This window comes from Rhinolophus ferrumequinum, chromosome 22, assembly GCF_004115265.2.
Source record: "Rhinolophus ferrumequinum isolate MPI-CBG mRhiFer1 chromosome 22, mRhiFer1_v1.p, whole genome shotgun sequence".
In the NCBI taxonomy this organism is placed as follows: domain Eukaryota; kingdom Metazoa; phylum Chordata; class Mammalia; order Chiroptera; family Rhinolophidae; genus Rhinolophus; species Rhinolophus ferrumequinum.
The window spans coordinates 8,563,886-8,591,238 of record NC_046305.1 but is presented as its reverse complement, the minus strand read 5'-3'; the positions used below and the strand labels follow the sequence as shown (position 1 = coordinate 8,591,238).

Below are 27,353 nucleotides of genomic sequence, written 5' to 3'. Positions count from 1 at the left end.
TCTCTGTGGCTGACGGCACTGCTCGTGCGTGAGGAGCAGGTCCTCTGCGATTCTGGTACTTAGTGGGTATTCATGTCCTCGTTTGACACGTGAGGTCACTGAGTCCTCAGTCACTGGTTCAGGGTCACAGAGATAATGAATAGGAGGGTTGGTATTTGAACTCAGGAAGATTTGTATTTAAAATCCCATTCTCTTCAGTCACTGCACTCTTCTGCCTCAGCGTAGGGTTCAAGAAACTTTGAGCTCAGAAGGATCTTAGATACCCTAAGTTTCTTATCTTACAAGTGAAGAAACTGAGGCGCACAGAGATGATTTATTTGGTTTGTAACTGTCACCCAGGCTATGGGACAACCACTCTGGTGTCCTAAAATCTGGGGTATGGAGAATGGGGGGAAAGGCAGTGGCAGAAACTTCCCCTAACAGCTGTTGAGCTTTCATGTTTTTAGAGAGTGGCTCTCAAACTTGAATGCACATAGAATCACCTGGAGGACTTGTTAAAACACCGATTCCAGGCCCCACCCCCACAGTTCCTTGTTCAGCAGGTCTGGAGTGGGGCCCCAGAGTTTGTGCTTCTGACAAGCCTCTCAGTGACGCCATTGCTGGTACAGAGACAACACTTTGAGAACTCTGCCTTAGATGGTGTGCTTTTCCTCATCAAATTTTCATTTTTTCCCCTCTCCATTATTCCAGTTAATAATACCGTTACTGATAAAAACTGTCGAAGTGCAGATCAAAAAGCGCCTCAGCTTGATGTACAGTATTACAAAAGGCTATATCAAAAGTCAAGAGGATACCGCATTTTTAATACAACAGATTTCGAGCCGAGAGTCAATCTATCAGGTGAGAGAGATAAGCACGAGTCATTTAGGGGAAGAAAAATCACTTTGGTGTATTCATTTCTTTTAAGACTGTTTCTGCATGTTTTTGGCCCAATAGATAAATTATATTAGGTTGGTGCAAAAGTAATTGCGGTTTTTGCAATTATTTTTAACCTTTTAAACTGCAGCTACTTTTGCGCCAACCTGATAGCAGGTGAAGGGGAGTCGATTGTTTATTATGTTATACGAGGTGCTGCCGAGAACGATCCATGCTCTTTACATTTCAGCTGCTAATTATCAATCTCATTTATGAACTTCATAGAAGAAAATCTACTATTTTGTTTTCTGAGTACAGAGAAGGGAGTTCATCTGTCTGGGTAACACTCTCTAAAGGTGGGGCCCTTGAAAAAGGCATGATTCCAGCGGGCCTTCAATTCGAACAAGGCCTCAAAGAAATGGGAGGTCTGAAGTGGAGAGGAAGAGAGGGAAAGAGAACAAAGGTTTGGCAGTGAAAACTTGCAATGCTGGCACTGAGGGAGGATGAGTAGTGGTATTCATTTATTCACTTTTCATCGTTCAAGACTCTCCTCATTTCCAGGCAGAAGGCAGTAAGGACCCAATGGGAGGGAGCACATACGCACCTGAGGATCTCGAGAGGTGGAATGAGTCACTTGCTAACCAGGTTGTCTCATGCCAGGCTGTCCACTCCAGACTGCTCTGCAATTTAGCAGAGGAATGGTCCTTAAAGGGCTATTTTAAGTTTCATGCGTGATTTTCTGCTTTTTTTCTGCTTAAGAGCATTCAATGGATCTGCATGGCCTTAAGGGTAAGGTCTGTGACTCCATCTACAGAGGGTGCCACAAAAAGTATACACATTTTAAGAAAGGAAAAAACTATTAAAATTGTAATACAACAAATGACGTTAGCATTCATTTGATTACCGCCATCTTTTGGGCTAACGTCACGTTACACATTGCTATTGTACTTCAATACAACTTTGAAAAGTAAGACATAGATAACATCTCTTAAAATGTGAACTTTTTTTTGGCACCCCTGGTATATACAGTATATGTATGGGGGGAGAAAATTTGGTAGAAAATAATCACAAATTTTACAACTTGAAAATAATATAATAACCCTCCACTGTACTCCTTCCCAGAGACAGCCTTATAGTCACCAATCCTGTGTTAAATTCCTCTTAATTTAAATAATATGCATGTGGATTTACTTCTCGGTTTGTTATTTCTAAACAGCCTTTATGTACTCCCTGCCGTGAAGTATAAGGAGATGAGAACATTCCTCTCCTTTCCCCTTTTCTTTTCCTCTCCATCTTAAATTTTTGGAGTTATTATTTTTACAGTGAAAAGGTTTATAACATGTACCTTCTATTCTGTACGTATAAGTATCTTCATTCTTTTCAGTAGATGACTCTATACACGGAAAACAAAAACACAACTTGTACTGTGTTATGATTTTATAAATATTCTTCGCTGTAGAACCTATCATTTGATTCAATCCATAACAAAGGAAGTGTGTTCCCATGTCATTAAACATTCACTTCTTGAAAGAGACGCTGCTAAATGAAACAGTCAAATGGATTAATTTTTTTTTTTTTAAACCATCTTTTTCTTCCTTTAGGTTTTATTCCTCAGCCACTCTTTCTGGAGTTCTGTGTGAGCCTCCTTTCACTTTCCTTTATATTATGCTGGATTATGTCCATAGTCATTTTTTCCCATAGCATGTATGGACTGAATATGTACAGAAATCTATTTTGCTCTCATAATTAATAGGTCGACGTTCCAAAACCATTTTCTTAAATGCATCACCCCTCTGTCTCCGGCATTGTTGATACGTCTGATTTTATTTTTGCTTTTGTACGTGACTTTTCTCCCTCTCTCTTTAGAGGTTTTTAGGGTTTTCTCTTTATCCTTGGAGTTCTGAAATTTCACCAGGATGTGTCTAGGTTTGATTAAAAAATAAATTTATCTCATGCAGCCCTCGGTGGTGCCTTTTACTGAAGATTGCCATCTTCTTCCATTACTTCCTTGATTATTTCCTCTCCTCTGTTGTTTCTCTTTTCGTCTTTTGGAACCATTTTAAACAGATTTTTGATTTTCTGGATTCAGTCTATTTCAATTTTTTGTCATAACTTTCAACTATTTCTTCTTTGCAATGAGAACCTCTTAACTTGATTTTCCAAGTCACTAATCCGGTCTTTAGCTGTGTCCATTCTGCTATTCAACCCATCTATTAAATTTTCTTTTTTCGACACTTGTGATTTTTTTGAACTGTGATTGCTTCTTTTCTTTTTCATAGCAACTTTTTTTTTGATGTGATATTCTCTTGAATATATTTATTTAAAAAATGTGTGTTTCTTGTATTAATTATGCTTTCTTCAGGTTCATTCTTCTATTTGTTGCATTTGGTTCTTGTCTTTCCTTCTGTTTTTTCTGCCCCATGTGTGGTGATTTTTGGTTATATTTTCATATGTGCAGATGAGGGTCTAAATTGAACAGTATCATAGCTGAAGGGTATTTTCTCAGCCCATGTGCGACTCCTGATTTTTAATATGACAATAAATTTACATCCTAGTTTACTAAAGCTAGCGATCTAATGATTGTGTCATAAAGTCGGGTGGGCTAGAGGCTATTTATACTTTCTGTTTGTGATGCCTAATCTTAAGATGACTGTTAGTTACCTGGGGCCCTCAGCCAAAAAAGGGAGGCTCTTTCCTTATTAAATTCAGGAAAGATAAAGAAGCTGTGAAGATACCTATCTGAATCTCTTAATTTCTAAAAGACATAAAAAGATATATTGTTAAATGTCTTTAGCATTTAAGATTTTCTCTTATAATCAGGGACCACTCTAGGAAGAGTATAGCTGAATTTTAGGAAGCTATCTGACACCTTTCATGATATCTTTGAAGATAGGCTAGAGAAATGTTATCTAGATGTATCAAAGAAGTGTTGATCATTGGGTCAAATATTAATGTGCAAGAGAATTCTATCCTGCTGATTTGCTTTGAATATTGGAGAAGGAAATTAAAACAACTATGGAAATTCTAGATTGATCTATATTAGAAAGAACATCGAGCTATTTAGAGGAGAAAAGATTTCAGAAACAGGAAGAAAAGAAAAACAAGAGCCAGCAATTAAGAATGTGTTTTGAGAAGTTTAGGAGCCAGCATAGAGATTTGGGGGCAGTTGTCTCGAAGTGTAAGAAACGAAACATATTCCCCTTTGACCTTTTTAGAAGAGACTTCAGTAAAGATTTAAATGGCTTTTTGAAATGTATTTAGATATCAAACTTGTGTTTATTCTGAAAGTGACATGGTTCACGAAACTGGCTGGTGGCAGCTCATCTTTAGACAAGTCACGTATATGTCCAGGCTTTCACGATTATACTATTCCCTTCGTAGGCAGAAGTTAGTTCCTACGCTCTCTTGTGCAGTTTTACAGAGTTTGCTATTGGTCCGGTTTGGTACGAAGGAGCTTAGCTGCTATCTATGCAGCTAGGCAAGCAGGATTGGACCACGGTATGTGGGTGCTGTGTGCAGTCTAATCATCTGACACCTTCCCGATATTGATTCAATGTTATCGAGTGAGAAGAAATAATTTAATAAATGAGCTCTGATGCTCAAAATGAGGGATTTATTACATACGATTTTTCTAAACCAAAAACCACTTAAACTGTAGATAACAAACCTGTTGTTCCCTGTACATAGCACTATGCTACGCCATTACATGGGTGCAGAATTTCAATCCCCTGTATCTAACAGTCCTAGGGAACTGTCATTATTTGGTCCCAGGGCTGTTGGCTCCTGAAAGACTCAAAACTAGACAATAAGCCCCATGAAGAGCCTGAAATGGAGCTGTGTCTTCAGTTGTGTCAGGAGTTATCAGTAGGAAACGTGAACTAACTGACACCGTCTATGAGAATTGTCCCTGGTGCGCAGTGGAGCGCACACAGTGTTTTCTGAGAAGTCCTAGCATAGTTGTTATGTGAGCCACTGACTGTACAACATTCATTGTAATATGAGTAAGAGCCTGGGGAACACAGCACAATGGACACAGAGGGGAGAATTGAACCAAATATCTTCCCAAATCATAAATGAAGTGAAATTTCTACTACTGTTCTTATTTTTCCCTCAGATTTCAAAGACAGAAATGCACTTCGTGTAATTAACTGTTTTTCTTAACTTCTCACAGAAATTATATAAAATCTTGGAAATCAACAAACGAGATGCTGTCAAAGAACTAGGTAGGTCACTGGAGTATCTGGTTTCCTGAAGTCACACCGTGTGTGTGTGTGTGTGTGTGTGTGTGTGTTACGTGCTGTTGAGTCAGCTTCAACTCCTGGTGACCCTATGAATAAGTGACATCTACAATGTCCCATCCTCAGCAGCCCTGCTCAGCTCGTCTGGACTCATGCCTAGGACTTTTTTTATGGAGTCAATCCATCTCATATTTATTTGGTCTTCCTCTTCTGCTGCCTTCTCTTTTTCCCAGCATGATTGTCTTTCCCAAAGAACCCTGCCTTCTCATGCTGTGCCCGAAGTTAGGACAGTTTCAGTTTTGTCATTTTTGCCTCTACGGATGTTTCAGGCTTAATTTGCTCTAAGACCCACCATATCATAATTTAACCACATGTGAAGACAAGTTCATGCTTTCATTCAATTATTCATCCATTCATTTACTTACCCAACAAGAATTGTATTGAATACATGTAACCGGATAGGTAGGCACAAGCCTTGAGGAGGATATGAGCAAATCAGTAGATAACTGCAGAAAGTTCTATTATTTCTGTGGGATCACAGAGAAAAGAATGAGTGTGGAAAGTGCATTAAAGTGGCAGGATCACATTCCTTAAGGCTGTAAGAAAAAGACACGCGAAGATTCCCAAAGGATACTTTTCGTTTTGCTTTGTTTTGTTTTACTTTGTTTGCAAAGGGATGTCATTTCTTGAGCATCTGTAGTCACTCTGCTTGAGTTTGAGCACACTGCACGAGCCCTAGGGTTTTATACAAAGCTTCTTGGGTCTGATTGCCTCCTGAGGCGGTTGTGGGCCAAGCTTTCAGTGTGTGAAAAGTGTCCGGTAGAGAGCCTGGCGTATTGTGGACCCTTAATCAAATGGAAATCATTATAAACAAAACGAAGAAAAGCCACTTTGCATTCATAATCACATTATAAGATGCCACATGGATTTATGAGGATCATACTTTCCAAATCAAAATAGAAAGAACATGGTCTAATGAATGAAATTTTAACTTTGGAGACAATTGGTCAGAATATTTTGGTACTGTTTCAGAAAACCCAGGATCCATTGTTGTCATTCACATACAGGCAGATTTTTATTTCGGTGCTTTTAAAGATTAGGGCCTTAGGAGCTGCTGGCTTACATGACCTCAGATTAGTATGGAAGATTCAGCCCTGTAAAAGGGAGTGCCTGTTCCCATGTGGTTACTGCACCTGAATACTGAATACTGATTATGTCAGGAACTGTGTTAACAGCTTTCTGTACGTTATCTCACTTAATGCTTATAATTCCTCGATGAGACGTATACTATTATCACCTTCATTTATAGATGAGGAAGCTGAAGTTTCGAAAGTTGAACTCGCCTGAGGTCGTATGGCCAGTAAGTGGTGAGCCAGACAGATCTCAAGGCCAGGTGTGTCTGACACTACAGTCTATGCTCTTGATTATGGCCACCTGCGTTGTACTGGTCATCTCATTTCAGTTAAAAAAAAAAAAAAAAAAAAGACTGAATCCCTTCCGGATGCAAGGCACTGTACTCCGTGGTGGGATTACAAAGATGAAGCAGATGCAGTTTTAGCCTTGACTCCCAGTCCCATCCGTGATCTCTCATATTCATGAAGGAGGAAAAAATATGGGATTTGATCTCAGACCCACCAGCCAAAGTCCAGGGGCTCTTTCATTAAGTCATTTCTTCATCTACGCAACAAAAATTGTATCATATGGACGATGAGACAAGTAAAAATGATACTGCTGGGTAATGAGTTCTGTAATGGAGACACTAGGTAGGAATGGCATGGAAATATGGCAGAGAGTGACTCTCCCCGAGCTGGTGGGGGAAGCCAGTTTTGACTTTTCTCATTCATAAGATGGAGATAAAAAGAACTGGTCCTACTGGCCTCACAAGTTCCGGATGAAACAGAAACAAAAGGATATTGCGTAACTGCTTTGGCAATTACAAAGTATTATACAAATATTTGTTATCGTTGTGGTTGTTGCGTTGTTTGCTTGCTGATAGCTTTGTCTGTTCAGGACTCATCGAGCATGAGGGTCGCAATGTTCTCATTGCCTTGAAGACCAAGCAGGCAATCCGGAACGTGATTGCTAAAGCTCTGAAAAACCTCACCTTCCTTTGGTCAAGAGGCATTATTGAGAACCATGAGGGCATCGAGATGAATAAGGTAACAAAGCAATTTCCCGTATTGCTCGATTCCCCCAGCCTGGCCCCTCAGCCTGCGCTGTTACTGTGGCAGAGTATCATGAATGGAGAAGATGGGACAATGAGTGATTAACCTCAGTGTCAAGTCCAGTTTGCCTATAGCCTTTGTCAGTGCTACCTGGTGGCCTCCATGTCAAAACTCCATTCTTGGTTCATAACAGAAACTTGCCTGGTCTAGATTTCGCAGAGAAATGGGGTTGGGGGATTTATCATATGGGCACAGAGTACCTTACAGAACCCATGGTCCCCAGACCATGTGGCCAGGCCTGGGGGGCGGGGGACACTTGAACAAGGACCCAGATTTTTTCCAGATTCTCCAGTTCCTATCAGGCTTGCCTTCTGTGCCATCTTCTTTTGGCTCTCTCTACAAACTCACTAGGTTTTTTTTTTTTTTTTTTTGCTTCTCTATCGACTCGTAGGATATTCTGCCCGGTCCCAACAGCTGTGTCAAGGGAGGTGGGAGTCAGATAATGTTAACATGGTAGGGAGGGGACCAGTGTGTCTGTGTGGGTGGGGTGGGGAGGGGAGTAGGCATTTCTGAGAAGAGAGGAGCAGGGAAGACACCCTAATCAGTCAGCTGCTCAATGGACTTCTGAAAAGTTATAAATGTATTTTCGAGAAAAGAAAAGAATTTTCAAGAAGAAAAAAATGTTTAATGTTTAATCCTGGCATTCGATCACATTTACCATCTAGACTGTGTGTTTGTGCAACCAAGAATGTTCTTTCCATCTTATACAAGGGTCTGTCTGCTTCTTAGCATAAAGCACAAAAATGGAAGTTGTACCCACTGATAAGCTGCTCCTGGATGTCACATGCTTTTCCTTGTTACCGGCCACTCCCAGCCACAGACCACCATGCACTGGATATAGTCCCTCCTCGATGGCCCAAGAAGGGAAGTGGGTATGGGACAAGCCAGCTTGCCCCTTTGTGGCTCTATCTATGGTCTCTATAACATCATGGCAGGGGACTAACTGGGTAATGTGATTTCTCCTTTGTGTGTGTGAGAGGGAAGAGAAGGGCTACTGTAGAGCATTTTTCAAGCTAAACACATTGTGTTTTGTATTTTTGTATTTTTTTTTTCATTTATCACTTTGAAGGCTCTATAAGATTCAGTTGAATGCTGGATGGCCATTCATTAAAATAAATATTCACATAATAGCCCTCATGAGGAGAGAGACTTATTTTTTTCCTATAGGTTTGTTTAGAAAGGTAATGGGTAAACAGTCATTCAACAGTTACTAATTGAATGCCTATTAATTGTTTAATTGTCAGCCAAAGAGATATAATGATCAATTGCAGGTCATAAAGCGCTAGATAAATCTATTCAATTTAAGAAAATAGGTGTTGGATACTTACTATGTGATGTGGACTCTTGAGATGAGGCTGATGAATGAATATAACATTGACTCCAAGTCCACGAGCTCTTTCTCATTCTTTCATTTAGTCATTTATTCATCCAATCAACAGCAGTCACATAATATGGAGGGTGAGACACATAAGAAAATAATGATACTACAAGGTAACGCGTTCCGTAAGGCGTACCTGTAGCAGATGGCACGGGGCTGAGGCAGATATATGATTATCGCTTGCCTGGTGGGAGAAGCCAGAGAAGGCTTTTCAGAGGCCACAAAACTGAAATCGTGTCCTCCAAAATCAGAAGGGTTTAGGGAAGCCCATCATAAGCATGAAAAAAATTTGAGAGAACATGGCATTAAATCATACTGTGAATTTTAGATAATTTGAGATTAGAGCAGGGTAGTTGTGGGGACAGAGTCCCAGAGAGCAGTTTCCAGGCTCTCGGCCTCAGGTGGAAAGGCACTGGCTCGGGTAGTAGATGGCCATTGGCTGTAACTAGTTGGCCATCAGCTTTAACCAGTGAGCCATTGGCCACTGATCTAACCGCCGTGACTAAGCTAGCAAGCTTGGATTGGAGCTAGCAGGTTGGTTTCCGGAAGCGGATGGCAGATGGCAGTTCGCAAGGAGTGGGTGGGTTGGCAGAGAAGAGGACAGTGGATTGTGGATTGTTTGGCTCCTGCTGCCTGTATCTCCAACCCAGCCGCCAGTGAGTATATAGTGGTATAACTCCCCTATCTATGGCTCTATGTTGTTCCTTTTTGGCCTCACCATATCCTGCGTTCTTATGTGCAGAGCAGGACCACAGTCCCTGCATGATAGTAGAATATAAGTGTTAACTGGATTATAAAGATGATAAATTGAATATGAAATATATCAGTGAAAATAGTGATAAGGGGAGAATAGGGACAAAAAAAATTAGAGTATAATTTAAATTAGGTGAGAGAAGCTCAGAGTCAGCGATCAAGGTTAAATCTGTATACAGTCGTTCATTTAGATTTCCTTAGTTTTTACCTAATGCTCCTTTTCTGTTACAGGCTGATCACTATTATTTTGATTGTTTTTAGGTCCTTCTTGCAAAAATTAAAGCACTGAATAACTTTCCAATGGAAATCCCACCTCCTACTCCTGACAAATATCTTCATAATATTGTTTGGCTGCAAAATAAAGATGTTCTCATTGAGTTCTTCAAGGTAAAGTTTCTGTCTTCTATTCCGGCTCAGGTTTGATGATAATTATTTTCCACTCCCTAATGCAAGATTAACAAGAAAACATATCCAAAGCAAGAATCCTGTAAGGGTCAGTAAAGGGTAAGTCAAAACAGAGGCCCAGCAAAACCCAGACGAGTAGATTTTATTTTGAGCCTAAAGGGCAGAGATAGTTTTTCACAATGGCTTGTCTGCCTAGGATGAGCTATCGATGTTACCTGATTGTACCAATCAGTCCCATCATACTTTATGCTGTCGAGTTCTGGACTTCCAGATAGGTGCACACTCTAGAATAGACTTTTTTTAGAGCAAGCGTCTCATATTTAAATTACTATACTGGTCGGGCAGATAATATAAAAGTAAAACTAGGCGGGTGTAGTGTAATAGGGAACCGTGAGGACGGTGGCACATTCAAGAATTCATGCTTTGTCTGAAGCTGGCTGAGTGCTGCTATAGGAATTTGGGCTTTTTCAACAAATATTTATTGAGTATCCTCTACATGCCAGAGACCATTCTAGATGTGGGGATATGGCAGTGATATGTTTTCATGGACTTTATATTCTATGGACGGAGATGCCAACACATAGATAGAGAGCCTGTCAGATGGTGACGAGTGCTATGGAGAACAGGTGAGAAAGAGAATATGGTTAGGCAGCTCTTCTACATGAAGTGGTCGGGGAAGGCTGCTCTTCAAGATGACATTTGAAAAGCAATCTGAAAGAAGGCCATGGAGATAGCTGGTAGAACATTCTAGGCAGGTGCAATCCCCGAGGTGGCATATGCTTGGTATGTTCAAGGGACATTGCAGAGGTCCCTGTGACAGGAAAAGTGACGGAGGAAGGAGATGAAGTGGGAGCAGTTGTAGAGAGCCTGTTTGTAAATTTTGTAGGCCATTGTAAGACTTTGGCTATTTCTTGAATTCAATAGAAACTGACTAGAAGGTTTGGAATGGAGAAGTGACATGATTTCACTTACATTTAAAAATGACCACCTGCTGCTGTGTTGAGAATAGGCTGTAAGGGGGAAAGGCAAGTCAGGGAGACCAGTTAGAAGGTGATTATAATAAGGGAGGCAAGAGATAATGGTGGCTTGGACTAGAGAAAGTGGTGAGAAGGGGTTAGATTCTTCATATGTTTTGGAGAGAGAGCTGATGGAGTGGGTGTTAGAGAAAGCATGACTTCTAGGATTTTAGTCTGAAAATAGAATGGAGTTACCATTTGCTTAGATAAGGAAGACAAGATCTTATATGGCCAGGCAAGGGTTTGATTTTGAAGACTTTAAATTTGAGAAAGCTATTAGACATCCAAGCGGAGATGTTGAGTAGGCAGGTGGGTATATGACTGGAACTCAGGTGGAAGGCCAAATTGGAAATAGACATTTTGGAGTTGTCAGCGTAAACACAATATTTAAGGTCTTGAGACCTGATGAGATAACTTAAGGAATTATTATGGACATCCAAAAATTGAGTCCTGGGCTGTCCAATATTTAGAGATGGGGAAGAATTAGCAAAAAGAATTGAGGGTCGAAAAGGAAATCAGATTCATGGTTACCACAGGGGATGGAGGGGGTGGGGGTGGAGGCCAGGCGAATTGGAGGAAGGTGGACAAAATGTACAGAGTTCCAAGTCATAAGATAAATAAGTACTGGGGATGTAATGCAGAATAGTTAACACTGCTGTATGGTATATGTGAAAGTTGCTAAGAGAGTTGATCCTAAAAGTTCCTATTACAAGGAAAAAAAAACTTTTGTAACTGCATGATGTGATGCATGTTAACTAAACTAATTGATATGACCATTTTGCAATATGTGTCAAGTCATTACGCTGTACACCTTAAATTTATACGGTGCTGTGTGTCAATGATATCTCAATGAAATTGGGGAAAAAAGGATTGAGGAATAACCCCTTCAGGTAGGGTGAAAACTACTAAGAGTGATGTCCCAGAAGCCAAGTAAAGAAAGTGTTTCAAAAAGGAGAAAGTGATCAACTAAGTGAAAGGCTGAGCGATCACATAAGATAAAGACTGAAAATTGACTATTAGATTTAATAATGTAGAGGTCAGATTTTTTTTTTTTATTATTGGGGAAGGGGAACAGGACCTTATTGGGGAACAGTGTGTACTTCCAGGACTTTTTCCAAGTCAAGTTGTTGTCCCTTCAATCTTAGTTGTGGAGGGTGCCGTTCAGCTTCAAGTTGTCCTTTTAGTCTTAATTGTGGAGGACGCAGCTCAGCTCCAGGTCCAGTTGCCGTTGCTAGTTGTAGGGGGCACAGCCCACCATCCCTTGTGGGAGTCGAACTGGCAACCTTGTGGTTAAGAGAACACGCTCCAACCAACTGAGCCATCTGGGAGCTCAGCAGCAGCTCAGCTCAAGGTGCCGTGTTCAATCTTAGTTGCAGGGGGCGGAGCCCACCATCCCTTGTGGGACTCGAGGAGTTGAACTAGCAACCTTGTGGTTGAGAGCCCACTGGCCCATGTGGGAATCGAACCGGCAGCTTTCAGAATTAGGGGCACAGAGCTCTAACCGCCTGAGCCACCGGGCCGGCCCCCAGATTTTTTTTTTTTAAGAGAAGGCGTAAATCTGAATATTTATGTGAAATTTCCAAATGTTTAACATTTGGCAACCAATTCAAAAATTTTAAAATACTGTGCAGGTCAAACAAAATACGTCTGTGGACTGGATGTGACCCATGGACCACCAGTGTGTGGTTTTAGTATTCAAGGGCTATTGTATGAATGATAAGGTTTACAACTTTTTCATCAACCTGTTAAAACCTGTTAGATGTTTAGAATCAAGAAAACTGTGACCAAGAATGGCAGTTACTTTGTCACACATTTGGTTGTAGTATACCTTGTGATCCAGGCATGTAGCTATCTAAAGCATCTGTCTGACCATAATAAGGACATTTTTCTTATTTTCTAGAAAGAGCAATTATAGAGGGGTTCTCTCGAGCTGTGAATATCTGGTTCCCCTTGTGCCATAGAAGTGTTTTCTTCGTGTTAGCTTTGAGATCGCTTTTCCAAACTACCCTCTACGGCCTGGGCCCGTCAGCTTTCCTCCCGCTCCTCACAGCTCCATCAGCTCATCATACTTTGGCTGCCTGTTACCCTTCCTTCCGGTCTCAGCCGAGCTGTTCTTTCCTCTGTAAAGTCTTCCCTTGACACCCAAGACACAGTCCTGTGGCCTTTCTGGATCTTTCCAGAACATCCCGTCCCTGTCTCTTTTGTCAGAATTATCACAGTTTATTGTAAACATCCTCCGAACCTATCATTTATCGGGTGTTTGTATCAGTCACTGGGTACAAATCATGAAGTCTACAGTTTGCTTGCTTGTCCCTTCCTTTCTAAAGGTTAAGGAGGTATGTCAGCAGGTGATAATTCATTAGCAAACCTCAGAATATAGTTTGTGTTTTTATGCTACCTGAAAGCCATTTTCCCTTATTCTTATTTCTATTTAGAAAAGTAGACTATGATGCGTTTATGTTGACTTTTCTTTCCCTGTCTTTTTTTCTTCTTTCAGCAAAGAGCTAAACTTGCCTATTTTGACTATGGAGAAATCATTTGTAAAGAAGGTGAAATGCCGCAAGGAATCTACTTAATTATTTCAGGAATGGCAATTGTAAGGAACTATTTTTTTCTTTACTTAAAATGTATTTTGAAATATGTGACTGTAACATAGGAAAAATTTAGGAACCAAAAAAGTTTCCAATTTTTAACATAATCTCTTTTCCAAATGAAACCATTTCTGTCAGAGTGAACACTACTGCAGATAGGTGATGATAATACCTAATGTCTGAAAGGTCCTTTCCATTTTACAAAATGCGTTCAGAGGCATTACTTAGCCCTCACAGAAACCCTGGGAGGAAGCAGTCTTTTCCATGATGTTTGATTAAGGAACCCAATACTTGGAGTGGCTGAGTCACTCACTTAAAGAAAATGAGAGTCAAGAATGAGAGAACAGACCACAATGTCACATCCTCTCAGAGGTCGAATAGGATAAGAATCAAAAATACAACTTTTAATCTGACTGATACTGTGTTTCCCTGAAATTAAGACCTAGCCGGACCATCAGCTCTAATGCGTCTTTTGGAGAAAAATTTATATAAGACCTGGTATATTATATTATATTATATTATATTATATTATATTATATTATATTATATTATCCAGTCTTATATTATAGTAAAATAAGACTGGGTCTTATATTAATTTTTGCTCCAAAAGATATATTAGAGCTCATTGTCCGGCTAGGTCTTATTTTTGGGGAAACACGGTAGCTGAATACATGGGTGAACCCCAGTTCTGACCCAAATAATTCCCAGATCCTCGATGACGGTTACAAGTGACAAACCCTTGTTCTAATGCAAATAATATACTCGGCTTTCTATATTTTGGAATGAGTATTTCAGACCTTAAAAACACCAAAATTGATTATGGAAAGAAACTATTATAATAAACATACACTGCTCTAACACATGTACAGCACTTATTAAGTGTCTGGTACTTTTCATCTATTCGTTCAACACGTAATTACTACCGTGCAGCAGGCACTGTTCAATTGAAGCACAGGATTGACAAAACAGACAAAAATCCCTGCTTTCTTACAGTTTACTTTCTGGTCGAGGCATAGAAGGAGATGGGACAATGAACAAAATAAATCAGTTAAATAGATAGTATGTTAGAGGTGATGGAGACATGGAGAGGTTGGTCGTAATTTTTAAAAGGGTGGCCAAGAATGGCAACATGTTATGACATTTAATCCTTATAACAACCTTATTGTGCACCTGAGAAAATTGATGCACAGAGAAATCAATTCACTTGTCCTGCTAGGGCACCTAGGAAGAGGTCAAGGAGGGCTTTGAACTCACGGGACCTGCCTCCAGCATCCATGTTCTCAGCCATTATTTCATGCTGCTTCCATTAGAATCCATGTGCTGAGCCATTGTGCTGTGTTCCCATTAGAATCATAACAAAAATATACCACTACCAGTATTTATTACGGATGTCAAATCAAATGCTTGAAAGCGGCCACATATGGGTTCCTTTGGAGAATTTTCCTGCGAAGACTGGACTACGAAGTCTTCTTAAAACCTAAATCCAGTGATATTTCAGCTGAAAGTGTTATATTACTGTTCTATAAATGCCATGGCAAATCACCACAAATTTAGCAGCTGAGATTTATTTATCTCACACTCTGTAGTTCAGAAGTCCTATGGATTTAGCTAGTTTCTCTGCTTGAGTCTTACAAGGCCAAAAATCAAAGTATCAATAAGGCAGTGTGCCCTGCTGGAAACTCTGGAGATGGCAACCATTTCCACTCTCACTGAAGTTGTTGGTAGAATCCAGTTCCTTCCAGCTTTAGGACAGACGTCACTTGGGAACCATTTTTAGCTCCCAGAGGTCCTCTTTGGTCATTGTATGCTGGCACTCACATCTCAGAGCCAAGGCACATTCAGTCTTTACAATACGGCGTCTTTCTAACTGACCGCTTCCTTTTCTACTATTGAGGGCTCATGTGATTACGCTGGGCTCCCAGGATAATCCAGAATCATCTCTTGAAGATTAGCTGCCTAGTGACCTTAATTCCATCTGCAAAATCCCTTCACAGCAGTACTTAGATTAGGTCTGTTTGAATAACAGAGAGATAGGAATCTTGGAAAGCATTCTTTAGAATGCCGCCTGCCTCAGATGCTGTCTTCTTAACTTGGTTTATAAAAAGCAGAGACCTTCTTTATCACCCAAAGGGCCTTTGAACTGCCTTCAAAATTAAATTTAAAAATGTCCAAGTGCTTTGGAAGCATGAATGCCTCTAAAAGTTTGAATAGTACTCACCAGGAGAAGGAGCAGTTTTCACAGCAACTTCTTCAGCGATCCTTTGTTCTGTTTCCTGTGTCTTGAACAATAGCTTTCTTTCCTCTTTGATGTTTACAGCTAGACTTTCTGGAAAATTCTGCAATCCTTCTGGTTGATTCTTGCATCTTCCTGTTACCTTTCTTCTTCCCCCATCCATGCCTAACCCGTTCTGTTCCTGAAGGAACTCAACCATCATGGGTTCACCCTAAAAACTTTTTCTGTTGCTGTCTCATGGTAACTATTCTTAAGCGTCTTAAAGGGAGACAAGGCTTTTACTGAAATCATGGCTTGGTTTGGAGGCATATTAATTCATGATGTCTGATTTATGCCTCCATGTAAGCGAAAGTTTTTTGTTTTATTTTTCACCCGAGGCACTACTAGCTAGTTATGATGAGAATATCTAATAGACTCAGAGAGGAGGATTATCTTAGTTGCAGATTACAATTACTACTTTTGGTGGGATTTTTTTATAAGGAAGGTATAAGTAGAAAGCTGTAACTAGGGGCCATCTCTAAAGCTGAAGATTGGAAACGTTCCTTGCCTTGGAGAGTTGAAATGTGAGAGAAACCATGATTTTTGTGAAGCCTAATTTACACCTGAATGGATTCATAATGAATCTTTTCTTTCCATTGTAATAATTGCAAGAAAGTGTGGAAACTCCTCTGGGTTAGTCAAGGGTTTTAATTGTGGATTTCCCTTTGCACACGTTTGTCCCTTTGCAGGTGCATGGTTCAGCTCCTACCTTTGGGATAGACAGCAACCTTAGGTCTGACAGAGAATCCATTACCAAGTTTACAGACTACTGTACTTGTGGGGACATAATTGGAGAGTTGAGCTGTCTGCTTAAACGTGAAAATGAATATACTGCCACCTGTGAAACCATTTTACAGGTAAGAAACTGGTTCCCTCTGTATTGTGGGTTATTAGTTAACGCTCCCTCAATAAAGAAGGAATGCCAGCAGGTTTTCTTCCTCTGGATTCCCTCTGGATTCTGATCTCTAATTTAGTCACCCCACCAGCCGAGAGGGCAGATTTAGTGTCTCACATCCTTGGTGTGGGATCAGCAACAAGATAGTTTTAACCTTAAAAGAGAGAATATCTAACTTTTGATGCTGTGAACATTAGGAAAATACCTATGGACAGTGCCCGGCATGTATAGGCACCCTATAAATGGTCACCATTACAAGAGGCGGTGTTTTTAAAGAATACTTGTTTTTAAACTCCCTTTCTTCTACTTTTCATTTGCTAAGTAAGAAGTTATCTGTTCAACAAGTAAGTGGCATGGTATTCCACCAGCTGTGGGGGATCCCAATAGAAATAAGCCACTGTTCCTGCTTACAAAGAATTCTCCAGCTTTTGGGACTTTTAGATGCAAGAGAGCAGGGACCAGTCGTAGTCATGTGTGGAACAGAGGGGATGTCGCTTTATCAGTTTCTTAGCATTTCGTTTCTGGAAGAGGACAGAAGGCATATGAATTCAGTCGCAAGGCTTGAGTTTAATTCACTGAAGTTCATTTAGTTTGAATTCTAAAAACGCAGTCTTCATTCAGGCAAGCAGTTTGCCTCTGGAAACAAATACTGTACATAAGCTCCACTTTACCTACTGTGTCAGTAAAAATAGATAACTTTATGTGGCTGAGTTCCTACATCCTGGGTTCATGAACCATATGCTTTATCATAGCTATTGACTGGTATGGATTTTCCTGGCCTCTTCGTAAGTCTATCGCTTTAATTGGACTGAAAATTGTATTATCTTACACATAGCGGACTACTTCTCCAACAATACAATGCTTTAAATGGCACAGTATCATAATTATATTAGACTTTCTAGTCAGTTTTTCTAAGAGGTTTGATGAAAATTAAATCTACAGGCATCTTGTTTTCTGACAGCCTTGTAATTGAGTTCTGAATCAAGCTTGCTGCATGATACCTTGTGATTTCAGGCCTGCTTTATCTCCCTGGAGGACTTATATGAAGGCTTTGATGTCTTCTGGCCATCCCTGGAATATAAAATATGGCTAAAGCTTGCTCTCAAAACTGCCTACCAGTATTTTGAATCAGCTCTCGTTGACGAGGTAAGTTACATGATTCAAATATTAGTGAACTTCTGTTTACTGTATTTTTTACAAAATGCACTTCATATTTTTGTGACAAAGATAGAAAGTTGTGCCCAATCTTCTAAAATGAGATTCTAGAATTTTACCACTCTCTTATCCTGACTTCCTACAGTTTGTCAATCCTCTGACTACAGCCAATTTTCCCAGACTACCTGCAGTCATCCCTTAAAAATAAATAAAGTAGATTCAGAAACTATTAAATAGGTAGGTCCCCAAGAACCAAGCATAGCATTGAGTTCAATGAGTTAATGAACACTCAGCTGGTGTTTATTGTATTCTACTCTGTCTACCCACATTAATATAAATCTCCTGCTTTTTCAAAATCTTTACTGAGTTAACTGAGTCTCTTCTATGAACTTTCTCTCCAGAAAGCAGTGATTCAAGTCTGTTCTTCGACTGTACAATTTTCAATCCCATATTTGTATCCAATTTAATATTTATTTGAGCCCTTACTATGAGTCAGGAACTGGGGAAGTGACAGACCTGAGGTTCAACAATATTCACTGAATTAAGAAAATGGATATAAATGTTGGATTTCAAAATTAGCATGTCTCAAGAGAATAAGAAGACAAGCCACAGACTGGGAGAGAATATTTGCAGGAGATACATCTGAGAAAGGACTGTTATCTAAAATACACAAAGAAGTCTTAACACTCAAGAAGAAAACAAACAACCCAATTGAAAAATGGGCCGAAGATCTATCTTAACAGATACCTCACTATAGAAGATAGGCAAGTGGCAAATAAACATATGAAAAGATGCTCCACATATGTCATCAGGGAATTGCAAATTAAAATAACAGCGAGACACCACTGCACACCTATTATTATTATTAGAAAGGCCAAAAGCGAGACACTGACAACACCAAGTTCTCACAAGGCTGTGAAGCAACAGGAACTCTCACTCATCGCTGGTGGGAATGCAGAATGAGGCAGCCACTTTGGACAGCTTGGCGGGTTTTTTACAAAACTAAACATACTCTTACCATTCAATCCAGCAGTCGTTCCTGCACACGGCTGTTTATAGCAGCTTTCTTTGTAATTGCCCAAACTTGGGAGTAACTCAAATGCTCCTCAGTAGGTGAATGGATGAATCAACTGTGGTCCATCCAGGCAATGTTATTCAGCACTAAGGAGAAATGAGAAAGCCATGGAAAGATGTGGTGGAGCCGTAAATGCATATCACGGAAGAAAGAAGCCAATCCGAAAAGGCTACTTCCTGTATGATTCCAACTCTAGGACATTCTGGAAAAGGCAAAACTATGGAGACAGTAAAAAGATCAGTGGTCGCGAAGAGGTGGAGTGAGAAGGCATAAACAGGTGGAACACAGGATTTTTAGGGCAGTGAAAATACTCAGTATGACACTACAATGGTGGATACGTGTCACGTACATTTGCCCAAACCCAAGAGTGAGCCCTGAGGTAAATATGGACGTGGGGTGATTCTGGTGTGTCCATGCAGGTTCATTGATTGTAACCAAGGTGCCCTCTGGTGGGGATGCTGCTAACGAGGACGCCGTGTCTGTGTGAGGACAGGAAGTAGAGGGGACATCTCTGAACTTTCCTTCCAATTTTGCTGTGAAGCTAACATTGCTTTCAAAAACATTGGATCTTAAAAAAAAAACCCAAAACTTAGCACATCATACCAAGGCCGTCATGTTTCTTTTACTATGTGGCAATTATAATTTTCAGAAAAATTCTAGCAGAAAGATGAAGAGGATTAGATACTTCCCTTTCCCTTTGGCCTTGCCTGTTCTTGAGAAGCAGGACAAGTTCAGGGTCGAGGATGAAACTCCAGAGAGACTGAGGACGAGCAGGTGGCAACTGCAACTGTGTAGAGTGAGGCTCGGTGCGATAATGAGGCGAATGTCCTTGCGTTTTCTTAACTTCACAAACCACACATATTCATTATGTAAATCAGAAAATACAGATACAAAACATAAGAAAACAGTAATAACTTTCAACCCCCATTTTTCTCCCTAGAGAATCTCTATTGAACATTGGTTTATTTCCTTCTAGTCCTTTCTCATTCAAGAACTAGCCAGTTAAGACATTTGAGATACCCCCCCCACACACACTAATGAAATTATGCTGCACCCCCTCTTCCAAGCCATTGAACTCACAACTTACATGCATTGAAAAACCGCAATAGCTTCCTTTTAGATTTTTCTGGTTGCAAAATTCTAGATGCTTGTTAACTTTCTTGTGTCCCTGGTGCCTCAGCGGTGCTGCTGCCCTCTGCAATTAAGTATTAGATTTGCTTGTCCAGGACCAAGGTCCACGACCTGGGTCATGTGGCCGTGCACTTCCTGTGGCGGGAGATGTTCGGAGGGAGCTGATGGCCCCTGTCAGGGCATTTTCCAGAAGTTCCCTACATTGGACGGACTCTAAGCTCCTAGAGTAGTTTGCTGGGGCTGCCGTAACAAAGTACTACAAACTGAGGGGCTTAAACAACAGAAATCCATTGTCTCAGGTCTCGAGGCTAGAAATCTGAAATTAATGTGTTGGTGGGGGTGGTTCCTCCAGAGGGCTGTGGGGGAGAATCGGGTCCAGCCCCCCCCCTCCCCCCGGCCTATAGATGACTATCTTCATCTTCCCACAGAGTGCTCCCCTACGCATGTCTGTGTCTCAAGTTCCCTTTTTTATAAGGACACCAGTCATGTTGGATGAGGTGCCCACCCTACTCCAGTGTGACCTCATCTGAAACAATTGTATTTTCACAACCCTATTTTCAAGGAAGGTCACATTCCAAGGGACTGGGGGTTAGAACGTCAGCATAGGAATTGTGGGGGGACACCATTCACCCCGTAACAGCTCCCTTCCAGCTCTAAAGCCGGCATGATTCTGAGCCTCGAAGTATGCCTCCGGCTCAGGAGCCCGCTGGTGTTTTTGTTTGGCTTTTTGCTTTGTTTGTTCTCTTGTCTGTTGGGACAGTTGCTTACTGCTAGGTAAAAGCTATGCATCATTGAGCCTGCGATGGATGATGGAGCACTCACGCCAGCTGACAACCCAGGCTGGGCAGCCACATCCAGGGCCACCAAACACAGACAGCATAACTGAGTTCAGAGCCTCGTCAGAGGCCATTTCGAACTCGCCATAAATTCTGTGTGTTGTTTTTGGGGCCCATTTATTTGCCATTTGACACCCTCAAAGGACTCCACTAAATCAGTGAATTTGCTTTCCTCTTGATGCCATATGTCATTTTCTATGAATTAGAGGGAAAAAAATGTAATTTTATTGCAGGACTTAAAGTTTCAGAAGTGTGTGGCGCTCAATCTGGCATACGTGGCGACTTTGTCAAGCTACAATGAAATGACTATCGATAACACAACTATGAAATTCGTTATTGTTGTGTATGGCAGTGTAATTGATACGAGGACAGAGGTGCCGTATCTCGCACCTTGCATCTTACCAAAAACCTGTGAGCAGGTAAGGAGGATCATTTCTAAAGTCATTTGGGATTCATGGTGCCCCCAAAGTGACTGACCACCCAACGGGCCACCTCAAAGAGAAACAACCCAGAAAGACCCTGCATTTCTCACCCACCCTTAACAAAACCATCCATATGTACCCAGGGCTTCTGTGTACTGTTGTGCAGTTGTGCCCTGCACAAGGTGTGACCGAGAGGCAGGTGGGGTCTGGAATCGGCCTGCTCTCTGCTTGCCAAGGGGTGGGGCTGTGCCTCCCCAGAGGAAGAATGGGGTGCGATTTTCCTAGTTCATACCAAGGGGATGACACCGTGTGTTGTGTGGCTCTGAAGTGTACAAGTATGCACTGATTAATAATAAGGGAGCAGAGTGGGGGCCACGTCCCTTTCTTGCCACATTAGGGGCTCTGGGTGCAACTTGAGAGGGGGCCTTGGGCCTCATCATTCCATGTAAGGAAGGAGGAAGTGTGAACTCCTAGGAGGTAATGGGGGGTGGGAAGAGCAGAGGCAAAGTCCCTAGGAGGGCAAGGTCCCTAGGAGGCCACCTGTCATTGGACCACAGGGGATGGGAGAGTGGAACCCAGGAGTGGGGGAGACCAAGAGGCCGTGAGCAGAGCTGACATCTCTTTAATCTGGTAGTAGGTTTCTCCCCTTTGGGAGAGGGGAAAGCTCATTCATTTAATGAAAATGTATGTCCTGGAGAAGTTGGTAAACCTCCTAAAAAGTGCATTTCCCCCTTTCATGACATTCTAATTTTGTACTTCTCAACAATGCAGAGGCTGTGGAAATTTAAATGTTTTTGTTTGTTAATAGAAAATGAAAATCTCTTTAGCTTTGAAAGAAGGGGTGGAGGGAGGCCGGGGATGACAGGAACAGCACCCACAGTTTAGTTTCTTGAGACACCAGGGTCTGGAGTCGGGTATATTTGGATTTAAAACCTGACCCCTGGGCCCGGGAGGTGTGTGCTTGCAGGCAAGCTGCCTTCTGCGCCTCAGGCTCCCCATGAGCAAGATGAGGGTAATAGTAGCTGTCGCCACATAAGGTTATTGTGAGGATTAAATGAGATGATGTGACGTATTTAGAAATGATAGTGACAGTTGTTTCTTGTATGCTACTTGCATTCTGGGAGGGCAGATTTGGTGGGTGAAAACTCTTGAGAAGACCGTCGTGTCACGTGGGAAGGCTGGGCCCTGAATCCCAGGATGTCAGTGTAGGAGTAAAAGTAATTCAGAGGGGATCCCATTTCTAAACTGGGACTTTCTAGTCCATTTATATAAGTCAGGTGTAGACAATATTCCTTTCTGGTGTCTATAAATATGCAAAGGAGATAACGTGCTGGTCCAAGACTTTTTGAAGCAACGTTGAAAAGGATTTGAAATGGGAAAGATAGAGCTTAGGTTGGAGGCCCATTTCTAGGTTTTGGCTTGTTTCTTACATTCCTTTGGAAAGGTTAGAAAGCAGCCAGCTAAGAGATCAAAGAAGGCTCTTTTGACTACTTTGGATTTTTCTCCTTTAGGTTCAGGGAACTTCAGATTTAAGCAAGCTGCTGGTTGTCCAAGCTTCTGAGCCTGCCAAAAATAACAACCACCCCAGAGTCCTGAGTAAGTGGGTAGCCCTGTAGTGGTAGGAAAACCACTGAGAAGGAATTCTGATTCGTGTAAAATTCATTTAACTGTATGAAAATGATTTGAGGGTATTGTGTGGATTTCTCATCCGTCCCCATTGTTGGGCCCACCCTGACAACCACGTTGCTTCTGGGAGGTCAGAGACGTCCAGACCCTGAAATCCAGGTGGCTCCTTCTTCTCATGTTCCTCCCTCACACCTTGCACTGCTGGTGGCAGGGGGAGGGTGGTAGGTGGGTGGGTAGCTTCTATGTTGTGCTGTGTCCCTGCCCGGGGAGGCTGGAGCCACATAGCACCGCTGGGGGCAGAGCGGGAATGGGGAGGGGACAGACCCACACAGGTGCCCCAGCTTGAAACCGATCATCCTCGAGTTGCTCCTCTACTTAGCACCGTCCCGTGTTTACAATTTGTGTGACCCGCCAGCTTAGACATTATGCACTTCTTAAGGCATTATTAACTTGGCGTGGGGGAAGGTAGTGTACGTGATTTCAAATTGTGTGCATCAAGTGACATTTTATTAATGGTTTATATCTCATTTCTCATCTGCATAATTCGTATAAAATTCGACCCCAAGCACTGGTTGGTGAGTGAGCCAAACCAGGGCCTCTGTCCTCATGGGGAGAAGAGACAGACATTCAATACCTAATTCCACCTCTTCCCCGAGAAGCGAGTTCAAACTCAGACATTCCTATGGCTCACTTCCATGCCTTGTTCCGGGGTTACATGCAGTACCGCATTTTGGGGAGCTCCCTCTGCTCCTGGGTCTCCTGTCCAAGCTGCCTAACACTGAGATGGCCTTTCCTCCAGCTTTTGGTCTCTTCAGGTCTGTCCCTCTGTTGCTTCCCCTGCATTCGTGGGACATGGGACGCAGGAGTATATGGCAGCTTTGGGGCACCCCAAGGACTGCCGACTCAGAGATCTTAAGGGAAATAGGGCACAGGTCTCCTCTCCTTCCTCGACTGATTCCAGAGAGACCGAGGGAAACATGGCAGCCTGTGTTCCCCGGTGCGTTTGGGACAGAAGTCCCAAGAGGTAGGCCCATGGTCTGGATCCAGCCGGCACATTGAATTTGGCCCACCTATAGGTTTTCTTTTAAAAATTTTAAATTAGTTGCCAAGTATAAATATCCAGAAATTTCACATTAAAAAAAAAATCCAGATTTTGAGCTGTTCTTGAAAAAAATCAGAAAGTTGGCCAACCCTCGGTCCTCCTTCCTGTATGTGGCAATAATCACACAGAGCTGAGTGTCAGCGGGCGCCTACAGGGGAACAGATGCTCTCCCATTTTCCATGCTGTTCCCTTGAACCGGCAACCTTGGTGTTATTAGCACTGCGCTCTAACCAACTGAGCTAACCAGACGCCCCTGTCCAGACCACTATTTAATCATGAGTGTGACCTGCCTGTTCTCGTTTGAGTTTCTCAGCCCTTGTCTTGGACTTTTGGGAGCCTATTAACAAACCTCCCTGAGGGAAGAAAGTAAAGAGCCCACTTGGAAGGGAAGGGAAGGCAAAGGGGAAACCTACAGGGAGAAAGCAAATTGCTGTTTCAAAAGATTTTTCTGCTACTTTTACTCTTAAACTCCTAACTTAGTTTCTTTCTGTTTGATGCATATACTTGAACTGGCTCAGTCAAAACTAGCCCTCAGGGGCCGGCCCGGTGGCTCAGGCGGTTGGAGCTCCATGCTCCTAACTCTGAAGGCTGCCGGTTCGATTCCCACATGGGCCAGTGGGCTCTCAACCACAAGGTTGCCGTTTCAACTCCTCGAGTCCCGCAAGGGATGGTGGGCTCCGCCCCCTGCAACTAAGATTGAACACGGCACCTTGAGCTGAGCTGCCGCTGAGCTCCCAGATGGCTCAGTTGGTTGGAGCGCGTCCTCTCAACCACAAGGTTGCCGGTTCGACTCCTGCAAGGGATGGTGGGCTGTGCCCCCTGCAACTAGCAACAGCAACTGGACCTGGAGCTGAGCTGCGCCCTCCACAACTAAGACTGAAAGGACAACAACTGGACTTGGTAAAAAGTCCTGGAAGTACACATTGTTCCCCCAATAAAGTCCTGTTCCCCTTTCCCAATAAAACTCTTAAAAAGAACCAAAAAACAAAAAAAACTAGTCCTCAGATGACCAACAGAAGAGCAAACCTGAGGTAATTAACTCGACCCCGTGATTACATTCTTCTTGCTGTGAATACTAAACTACACAGCTGAAATGAATTATGAAGTCAAATAGCAAACTGTAGGTGGTGAAAAAAAATCATTAATTTGGAAAAATTGGGGAAAAGCTCAGCTGAATTCCTTAAGAATTAAAATTATAGACTATTTTTGAAAGGTGTCATTTTTGCCCCATTTTCCCCGTTTCTGTGTCCCACCTGCTTACCCCTTTCCCCTGATGTTTAGTTCAAAAGTGGGGATCGCTGGGATTAGGGATGGGAAGGGTCACGCATCATGCATCCCAGGTGGACGTTAGCGTCTAAACACTGATGCTTCTCCGCACTTTGGCGTGTGCATGCTCCATGGACGGGTGGGTGCTCTGCTGGGAGCCTGTGGCGCCATGGGCGGGTCCTGGGCATCTTCCCAGGGTACCAATTTGACTTGAACAACTTGTCAAGGGAGAAGTTAACTCATTTAACTGTTAGGTTATTTAAAATGTTTCCTATTAAAACCAACATTATGGACTAGGTTGACACATTTTCAATGAATTTTTAAGCTAAAACAAGAGGCCTCAAAATAGTTTCTTATGGAGTCACTTAGGTTTTGCCCCGACACCTCTTCCTGCTTTCCTCAGCAATCAGGGCTAATTTAGAAAAGCCTGAGGCATGCTGGAAGTCCTGCCTGGAGTTGGGGAGGGAGAGGGCTAGTCACATGGGGCCAGGAGGAAGTAGAGGCCCGTGTGGCGGGGAGGAAGGTAGCCTGCAAGACTCCTTACTCAAGGGGTCTCTGTTAGGGCCCCTCACAGCTCATTTGGTGCCGAGCCCACTGCTGAGCGGACAGAATGGCAGCTCTGACAGGGTCAGGGTGCTGGGCAAATGCAGAAGTGGGCCAGGTACCAGGAATGGTGCCAAGAATGGGGTGCAGGGGCCTCCAGCACCCTCACTCCCCCAGCCGCCAGGTAACCCCGAATAAACATGCCCTGTAAACACATGGTCTGTGTCAGTGCAGCTCCCGGTCCTCCACATCCCCAAGCAGAGAGCCACCCTGAGGCCACCGCCACTGAGGATAGTCCTGCTGGTTTGCAGTGTGTTTGTTGGCGATAGGAAAGTGGCATGACCAAACTTACGGTTAACATTCCCTTTAAACAAAGCCACTTAGTTCTTTGTAGGCAGCCTTCCCAGAGACATCCTCTCCTCTTTCTTGTAGAAACCCTATTTCATACACAGAAAACCTAACTGGGAGTCAAAGTCATTGGGTTTCGTTCCTCATTTGTCACTGTTTTTTTTCAGGCCCCGTTATTTAATAAAAATTTTTCATTCCGTTTTGTAAAAAAGTTTCCAGTTACCCTGCAGTCAGTCGCAAAGTTAACGGGAATTCAACTCTCCTAACATTTCTCTTTTCCTTAAGAGAGAAACTACTTTAATGGAATGAATGTAGTATCTATTTACAAGATGCCCTTTAATGGTGTCGACATGCACACGTATTTCCTTATAATGTATCACTCAAAGTCCTTAATATGTAAGATCTTTTGGAGGAAATGTTCCTGATAATCAAATGGATTATCAAATGGAATTTCCTACGTTTTCTGGTCGTGCTTAAATTCGTTTTTTTTCTGAAATGCTCCTAGTCTAATGTTTTACTTTTGACTTTCTTTTATAGTTGGAAACCGGATTTCGTTCTATAAAGGGACACTGATGGCTCTAATAGGATAGATTAAATCAGATTCAAGACCCAGCCGATACCACGGTTCAAGTGCTGAAGGATTATCTGGCAAGGAGTTTACTTAGAAGTTGCTGGAACAATTCACTGCTGCATTTACTTTATAAGCAATTGATGAGGTGCTGCAAAAGGTCTAATTTTAAGTAGTTGCAGTATATTTGAGATGGTCAAAAAAATTCTTCAGGATAGGATATCCCAAAACTCATGGCCTACCAAATGAAACCCTACATCCAGCTGAAAGCAACTTATAACAGAGTACAAGTTATTCACAGCATTCTACGGTACTGTCTGAAGCCTCGGATCGATAATTCTGATTTGTGATATTGCTATAAGAAGTGCCTCCCTAACATTTTCCAGAGTAAAGTTATTCCCTACTTTCCCCAATTTAGTAAATGTTGAAAAGTGGAACTGTGTTCCCATAATCTTAAAGCTAAGTTGAGGAGAAATTAACAATTTTGCATTGCACAGTACTGTTTGATACCACTTTTCCTTTTATTTGTAAGTCAAATAAAGTCGAATTTTATGGTCTGTTTATTTAAAATCCATTGTTCAACAAGACTTTGAAAGAATACAAGATTCGCTAAGGAAAAGTGTAATAGAAGTAAGAATAGAAGGAAACACAAG

General features: G+C 42.0%; 1 protein-coding gene across 1 annotated transcript in view; it reads left to right on the top strand.

Moving 5' to 3' along the window:
- SLC9C2 (solute carrier family 9 member C2 (putative)) overlaps nt 1–27,023 on the top strand; it is a 57,646-nt gene extending 30,623 nt beyond the window's left edge. The window contains exons 17-26 of the mRNA XM_033092684.1: nt 691–840; nt 5,027–5,078; nt 7,104–7,252; nt 9,711–9,836; nt 13,368–13,466; nt 16,423–16,590; nt 17,643–17,774; nt 21,059–21,244; nt 22,759–22,843; nt 26,670–27,023. Of these exons, the coding sequence (XP_032948575.1) occupies nt 691–840; nt 5,027–5,078; nt 7,104–7,252; nt 9,711–9,836; nt 13,368–13,466; nt 16,423–16,590; nt 17,643–17,774; nt 21,059–21,244; nt 22,759–22,843; nt 26,670–26,722 (1,200 nt within the window). The 3' untranslated portion in view covers nt 26,723–27,023. The remainder of the gene's footprint in view (nt 1–690; nt 841–5,026; nt 5,079–7,103; nt 7,253–9,710; nt 9,837–13,367; nt 13,467–16,422; nt 16,591–17,642; nt 17,775–21,058; nt 21,245–22,758; nt 22,844–26,669) is intronic.
- Nucleotides 27,024–27,353: the final 330 nt, after the last annotated feature.